The sequence below is a fragment of the Danio aesculapii genome, chromosome 23 (genome assembly GCF_903798145.1).
Source record: "Danio aesculapii chromosome 23, fDanAes4.1, whole genome shotgun sequence".
NCBI lineage: Eukaryota > Metazoa > Chordata > Actinopteri > Cypriniformes > Danionidae > Danio > Danio aesculapii.
This window is the reverse complement of record NC_079457.1, coordinates 24401624-24410437: the sequence shown is the minus strand read 5'-3', so window position 1 is coordinate 24410437 and position 8814 is coordinate 24401624. Positions and strand designations below refer to the sequence as shown.

Genomic DNA, 8814 nt, shown 5'->3' with positions numbered 1-8814 from the left:
TTGAGATCATACACAGCGGCCTCTGGTGGATTCGCGAAAACAAGAACTGCAAAAAACATAGCTCCTGGAACGTATTTGGGGCTCTCCAGAAATTGATATAGCGGTACATTTTCAAAATGAGCCTGGGTTGTTTATTTAAAATGTAATATTTGTATTGTATTTGTATTTAATATGTAATTTGTGTGTGTATGTGCATATATGCAGTACATTTATGTTATACAAATAATCTCATAGTAATTGGTTCATTTAAATATTCTATTCATTGCAAATACTTTTTTTATATTTCGTGCTTAACCGAAGCAAGTTTAACTAAAGGCACTTCTTTTCATTAGAGCTGCTCTGCAACTTTCATTAAAAATAACGAACGGTAATGCTCTGTTACAAAGAGGGCTGCTTTATATCTCCAGCAAGTCAGCTTTGTTGACTAATGAACTTTAATTCTAATTAAATAGGCTAGATAAGAGTGTGTTTAATGAGGCGACTCATCTGAAGAAGAAGAAGAGGGAAAAAAAACCTTCACGAGTTCCTCACTATAATCCCCAAAGTTTGGATCCTGGCAAGAATCAAGATTAATTCACACAGAGAAACTAACCCTGAACTCACACTGAGACTAAGTGTACTTAACATAATTTTGCGTGATTACTATGTGATAGTGTTGTCAGATGTGTCGATATTTTGATATGTATCGATACTGAAATATTTAAACTGATACCATATCGCTTTTCCACAGCGTCAGAACTTGCCGCGCTCTCCATCTAACAGTGACTTCAATTGAAACAGTTTGTTATGGTTTTACAGCCCACCGCAGTTTAATCTGTCCCACCGCAGTTTCACGTTGCTCATTTATCTAGATTTTACAGCGGCTCATTTCACAGTTGATGCTGTGAACTCCATGCGCATTTCTGGTTTAAAGATCAAGCACAAGATGCTGTAGAAAACTCAATACTGCCCTGCTGTTTGTGTGTCTCTCAGTTCATCAATATATGTTCAGTTCAAGTCTGTTTGTATATCGCTTTTCACAATCATTATTACCAAAGCAGTTTTAAAAGTGTTTGTGTAATGGGTAAGTAACAGAGAGTAATGTCTACATTAAATGCACACCTTTACAATACAATACCTGACTTTAAAATATAGTCGGTTACTTCTAAAAGTAAAAATAAACACCAAATTTGTGTGGCAGCAGTAATAAATAATAAACCCTTTGTCGTCATTATTATAAATCAGCAGCAAAAAACATAACATGGTCTCACTTTATAATAGCAGGCCTTAACTATTATGTACTATTATGCACTCGAAAAATTGCAAAAGTCTAACATTGCAAAATTTTTTTGGTGGTCTTGAGGTGGGATATGGGTAGGGTTAGGGACAGTTTCCGTATTTTGAATAGGCTTAAGGGTGGTTAAGGTGTAAGGCATGGTCAACAGTAATTACATGGACAGCTTGGTGGCTTAGTGGTTAGCACTGTTGCCTCACAGCAAGAAGGTCGCTGGTTCGAGTCCCAACTGGGCCAGTTGGCATTTCTGTGTTTACATGTTCTCTCTTTCGTTTCCCCCATCGTCCAAAGACAAGCGCTATAGGTAAATTGAATAAACTAAATTGGCCGTAGTGTATGAGTGTGTTATGAGTGTTTTCTAGCACTGGGTTGTGGCTGGAAGTACATCAGCAGCGCAAAACATATGCCTGAGTAGTTGGCAGTTCATTCCACTGTGGTGACCTGAAATAAAGACCTAGCCGAAGGACAAGGAATAAATGTAATTACATGCAGGTATTTAATCAATCATACTGTAAGTGCAATGTTAAAACATGTATTTACACAATAGGCACATTGTGACAAATAATTAATTTCAGTGTAAGTACTTATAAATTAAGGCCACTTAATGTAAAGTGGGACCAAAAACAAAATACTAAGATTGGATTTAAGAAATTAGAAATTTATTATAATGCTAATTGGCCTAATTTATTAGAAAGTTACATGTAAAACAACACATATATTTATTTAGCAACTTCATTGTTGTTTAGCTTTGTCAGTGAAAATTTTAGCAGGGCAAGGGAAGGTCTGAACTGGCCTAAGGATCAGTGTTAAAATCTTAAAAGGGCTATTTCACCCAAAAATGACAATTGGTCATGTCGTTCACCCTCATTTGTTTTGTGAGTTTCTTTTTTTTTCTTCTGCTTAGCCAAAAAGAATATATTCTGAAGAATGTCAGAAACCGGCATTCATTAGCATCCATAGTAAAAAAAAAAAAGATAGTATGGAAGTCAATAGTTACCACTTTCCAACATTCTTCAAAATATCTTCTTTTGTGTTTTTTTAGAATAAAGAAATTCAAAAGGGTTCATAACAAGTTGAGATTGAGTCAACAGTGACGGAATATTCAAATATCAAATAAAGAAATTAATACATGCATAAAAATCATTTTAATTAATTAATTAATTTTATCTTCCTCTTGTTTCAAAAATGGTAGAGCAGCACTATTTTTAAAAGATATCATATCAAATTTAGAAATTCCAGTATAATGACAACACTACTATGTGAATCATGACGGCTGCGAAATGCCCATGTTAGATAACAGATTGCCAGTTATTTCACTTCTAATGAAAATGTGAGGGACACTTTGCTGGTGGCGCACTGGTGTCTCCTTTAATTTATTTGGTTAGTTGCTGGCCATTTCAGTAGCTGGTCATTATCTTGTCCTTTCAGCAGTGCCTTTGCTTCAATCTTCACTTCAACGTGAAGAAAATCTTAATATCCACTGCTCCATATGTACTGAAAGCCTACATAATGTCCATTAAAATGACACACTGCAGCCAAAAAAAAGCTTTAGCAACACTTTAATTTTCCTGCACCTATCATATTTCAGATTTTTTGTGTTTTTAAGTCTAATGTAAAGAAAAGGTCCAAAATATACTTGTAAATGTTTCTTTTGCAGCACTTAATCAATTAATGTCTGTATATTTAAATGTAAATGAATATTTTGAAAGGGTGTTTTATCAAAATGAGCCATAAATCACCACTTAAGTAGTTCTAACCACAATTTTTTACAGTATTATTGGATTTCTACTGTATATTCTGAAGGTTTTTGCTGATGGATAATTTCAGACATAATTATCTGATTAACTACAACATTTTTAAACATTAAAGAGTTGGATACTAGGATGTTTTGAATATTTTAATGAATAATTAAATAATTAATTAATTAATATTTTATCTGAGTAATGGTATGCTCGGAAGTGACATTTAAAATCCCCTCTGTAAAAACCTTTGACTCTAATATGTAAAAAAATAAATAAATAAATTACAATTAAAATGAATAAATGAATAAAACAAAAATATTTAACCAGATATTTTGTGCTAGAATTGTATGCAAATTAGCACACATTTAATGAAATAATTCTTAATTTGCACAAGTAAACATGCATATGCATATGTGAACATTTTTTGTAATTCATAATGTAATGGATCAACTGAGGAAGTGTTGATTTGTTTTATTTTTTAAATATATTTTTTTACTCTAATCACCTACGGTGTCTTACTTTAATTTATTTAGTTAGTTGCTGGGCCTTTCCATAGCTGGTCATTATCTTGTTCCTCCAGCAGTGCCTGTGCTTCAATCTTCACTTCAACGTGAAGGAAATCTCAATATTTGCTGCTCCATATGCACTGAAGTTCTAAATACTGTCCATTAATTCTTGGCAGCCCAAGTTAAAACAAGATGCTTAAGTACCTGGGAATATTTTTATTTTATTAGAAGACAATGTGCGGCATACTGATATGCAAATCTGTGTTTGCATGAGCTCCCCGGGGTCTGCGTGTCTTATTTGTCTTTTGCTCTTTGAGACTTCCAAAAGTACTCACCCGCTGTTACACTCAGATCACAGGTATGGTGAGAGAGATTGCTTGTTTGTCTTGTAGAAATCAGTGTTGGTGACTTTATTTGTTCTTTGGTATGGTGTAAATTGATGCTTTGTTGCTGTTTGTGTGGGCAAAGCTGTGAGAATCTGCCTTGTGATTCTTAAAAGCAAAACAGCTCTGAGAAGAGACACAGTGGATGAGATCTGTATCACTTTTACATCTAGATAACATGTGCACATCATCTAAAGGTCACCGAAGTTCATTTTAAAAAACATGAAATTGTTATAGTTTAAGTAATTTGCAAACCTGAAAATAAATAGCAATGTAGTTACTAAATTAGTTACTTAAAATAATGCTTTTAGTTTAGGGATTTATTTTGATTTATTTAGGGAAATAATATGGTGTTAGTGTGGTTGTGTGTTTATTTAAATACAATAATAATAAATATTATTTATTCAATATTTTATTTCAAATAAAACATATTTTACTTCTTTCTATAATCTGTTCTTGATTTAATTATTATTATAGTTAAGTTTGTTTGTTTATCTTTTTTCAATGTGATGTGTGTACTGATGAGTGTGTATTATTTTGAAAAAAAAAAACAACAATATTGTGTTTTTAATAAAAAAAAAACAATATTAAAGAGCGCCTAGGTTATTTTTGGTATTGGTGGTCTCCAATAACAGGCTGATATGCATGCAAGGTCAAAAACACTTTCATTGTCTTATAATATGCATTTATTTTGACCTAATTATTTAAACAACTCCCATATGATTTGTTCAGTGATTAATTTGTTCCCAAACCCCTCCTTAGCATGATGCTAATCTGCGCTGATTGGTCTGATGACCCAGTCTGTTGTGATTGGTCCGTTGCATTTAGCGCGAGACATAGCAATGACAAAAGCTCATAAACGCATTTAAATCCGTAAAGAAAGTGGCACGTGGCGCCTTTTCAACATGGCTTTAGACGCGATATGTGAATATAAAGAGTTAACCAGATACAGAACAAGCCGTGCGGAGCAATTACAAGTAGCAAAACACAATAAATATTCTGCAACCTTGAAAAAGCAAGGAGGCAACTATTTTAATCACACTTACTCACACTTATGAAATGGAGGAAGAAACTGGTCTATGAACTGTGTACTGACAATAGTCTCTTCTGATCCTTTCTTTAACAAGCGGCCGATGAATCTCCCGTTGCAGGGAAGATTATTGCATTAATCACCAGAACGTTCATTAATGTTCACTTATCTTCAGTTATGATCAGTCCCACACACACCTGCACTCTGCTAGTGTTTAAAGGGTAAGGTGCACTCAAGTTTTACTGGATCCACCACTTCATTTTTGGTATAGTTTCTCGTCGACATCAATACGAACAGGCAAAAAATCCAGAGGAACGATGAATCATTTAAAGGACTCTGAGTCGAATCTTTTATTTTTAAAAATCTATATTTTTAAACAAGGTGCACTGTCACATTTAAACCTTAGCTGGATGTTTTCATTCACTTAGAGCTGTGTTGCACACTGCATGGAGGGTCATTTTCAAAAACCTATAGAAGGAGCTCATTAATATGTTTTGCACATATTTTGCATGTAATTAACATAACATAATTAAGACATAGATTACATATTTATAATTTTTTAAGTTCATAAGAGACTTTTTAAAAAATAATTAGTAAAAAACAGAAGTTCATTAAGATGGTACAAATGTGTAACATTTGACTGACAGCTAGACAGCTATAGGGCAGTTATCACTTCAATACTGTTAAAATCTGCATGAAATCTAACAAACATATATACGTGTGTGTTTTCCATCAGACTGTGGCTCAGGAGGCTCCGGCTCTGGATCTGAGACTTGTGAACAGGATCGCTGTCGCCGATATGGAGGAACGTGGGACGATGACATGGAGGACGAGCGATGTGTTTGTGAACTAAACTGTCAGATTGTGCTGCACAGCCCGGTGCGTCCCACACCACCATAACCAACCGCCCGAGCATTTGACTTTTCCAAATGTGTGCTAAATCTTGTTGAATCCATTAATCGTGCTGTGTTAACCTCTGTGTGTGCTTACGCAGGTGTGCGGTACTGATGGAAACACGTACTCCAGTGACTGTGAGCTCAAGAAGACCAGATGCGAAAAGCAAATAGACCTGAGTCTCCAAAGCCAAGGCCCCTGTCCAAGTAAGAGACTAAATTCAGATCCATTATTCATCCTGTACTGTATAATGTTTTGATGGCCAGTGTTGTTTTTTTAGGATGGATTTACAATTGATGTTCTTATTAAGAGGTTTTAATTAGATTTTCTATCTTAAATAAATAAATACAGTGTATTGAAGTGTAGCTGAGGGAATCAATATAATTGAGGGAATAATTTCGGAATTGACTGTACACACAGTCTGATCTCACAAGGAAATGAAACTATTTTATGTATTTTATGTTTTTAGTGGCTAATTTGTACATATTTGTACGAGATCAGTCGTATGAAAATGTATGATTCTAAAAAGGAGGCGTGGCACCCAACCCTGCCCCTAAAACCAACTGTCATTGGGGGATAAGCAAATCATACTAAGTTGAATGAATGAGAGCCTACAAATTTATACGAATTGGCCACTAAAATTTTGCCATGAGATCGTGTTGATATATAGTTTGAATGTTGATTTTACTTTTTATTTTAGTCCGTTTTAGAGATTTTTTTTTTTCATTTAAACTAAATAAATGAAGTTTATTTATAAACTGCTTTCGAGAGGATCACTTATGATTGGCCACAGCCGGTTCCGCATTAGCTAACGCATGATTCACCAATCGGATGATTCCTAACTCACTATAAATAACCAGAGTTTCTTTCTTCAGTTATCTTAGTCTTGAAGAATCCCCCCTTCCACCCCATTCCTCCTCCCATTTCCTTGATAGGATGGCACGGCAGCCCAGTTGTTAGCACTGTTGCCTCACAGCAAGATTGTCACTGGTTCAAGTCCTTGCCAGGCCAGTCAACGTTTCTGTGTGGAGTAGGGCTGTGCGATTAATCGAAATCGAATCGCAATCACAATTTGAAATGTTGCAATTAGTTAATCGCGAGAGGTTGTGAAATGAAATATTTATGTATTATTTAATTTCCTCCACGCAGCTGAGTATGAGTGTGTATGGGTGTTTCCCAGTACTGGGTTGCAGCTGCAAGAGCATATGCTGTGTAAAACATATGCTAAATAATCTGCTGTGGCGACCCCTGATGAATAAAGGGACTAAGCCGAAGGAAAATGAATGAATGAATTGCAGTGTAAACGTGACTGACACACTGACTTGAGTCTGTATTTATTTATCAGTGTACGAAAGTCAGTGTGCGAGAACCTGAACCCTGCAGGTCGGTGTTTGCAGAGCAACTGCAGCAGAATGCAGTGCTTCTTTGAGCTTCAGGGGTCTTGTGTAGTCCAGCGCAGAGAGAGGAAGAGCGTGCCTCTGTGATCAGAGCAGCGTTTGATTCCCTCAGGCTTCAGGCAGAGCTTGACTCCACTTGCGCTCACACATGCGCCTGCTTTTCTTCCCTCATCCTTTATCTATGGTTTTCCCCAACTCTTGAGTTTTCTGCTTCAGAGCCTCACAGGCCCTCTAGTCAGATCAGTCATGCTTCTTCAGTGGCCGTGGAAAATAAATCCTTTTGGAGAACTTTCAACCGGTGTGAGGAGCTTTTTGGTATCTGCTTCCCATTGGCTGAGCTGGGATCAATGGAAATCTCATCGGGCCCTGGATTTGATATGCACGCCGCCGTCTCCGCTCGCCCATTTTTTGACCCAGGCCTCTGAGAGCCGGCGGGCCTCCAGAGCACCTTGCTGCTTTTCGCTAATTAGAAATGAGGTCGCGGTGACCTCTAGACAACCTTGCAGTGAGGATCAGAGGATGCTGTAAGCTGCCTCGTCCAATTCTGTTGGCTGCTGGTGATGCTTACGTATAAATATATATGGGTCAAAGACAGGTCACATCATTTTGGTGTCACATAAATGATTTAATACAGTTGAAGTCTGAATTATTAGCCCTCCTGAATTATTAGCCTCTCCTTTATATATGTCCCACAATTTCTGTGTAACGGAAAGATTTTTTAAAAAAATAATAGCTAAACATAATAGTTAGTGTTGTTCTGTAGACAATCGTAAAAAAACAGCTTAAAATGGCTAATAATTTTGACCTTAAAATTATTTTAAAAAATTAAAATCTCCTATTATTCATACCCCTAGCAAAGTCTGACTCAAAGTTTTTGTTCAAATGTAGACAAAAGCTGAGAAATATATATTTTTTCCACAATGAAAGACTTTTTCAACACATTTCTACAAATAATAGTAAGATTGTTCTGTAGACACTTAAAAAATACTGCTTATAATAAATCCTGCTAATAATTTTGACTTTAAAATGGTTTTAAAAAATCAAAAACTGCATTTATTCTAGCTGAAATAAAAACAAATAAGACTTTCTCCAAAAGAAAAAAATATTATAGGAAATAAAGTTCCTTGCTCTGTTAAACACCATTTGGGAAATATTTGAAAAAGAAAAAAAAATCACAAGAGGGCTAATAATTTTGACTTTAGCTGTACATATTAAATATTAAATAAGCATATTAAATCTAGACGAGTTGTTCACTTTATTACTTCAAATATTGTGAATTGTCAAAATACTGGTGACATTATGTTATATTGTCATTTAGTGTAATAGATATGAGATAATAGTTATGAGATAATTCAACAACATGCTTATTCTAATAGATAATTATGAAAATATATATAGTTAAGCCTGAAATTATTCATACCTCTAGCAAAGTCTGACTTAAAGTTTTTGTTTAAATGTAATTAAAAGCTGAAAAATATATATTTTTCCCACAATGAAAGACTTTTTCAACACATTTCTAAACATATTAGTTAGATTGTTCTGTAGACAATTGAAAAAATACTGCTAATGATAAACACTGCTAATAATTT

General features: G+C 35.0%; 1 protein-coding gene across 1 annotated transcript in view; it reads left to right on the top strand.

Annotated features, from left to right (window-relative positions):
- The window catches only part of agrn (agrin), a 463463-nt gene that overhangs the window by 350792 nt on the left and 103857 nt on the right, over positions 1-8814 (top strand). The window contains exons 12-13 of the mRNA XM_056448992.1: positions 5671-5813; positions 5929-6034. Of these exons, the coding sequence (XP_056304967.1) occupies positions 5671-5813; positions 5929-6034 (249 nt within the window). The remainder of the gene's footprint in view (positions 1-5670; positions 5814-5928; positions 6035-8814) is intronic.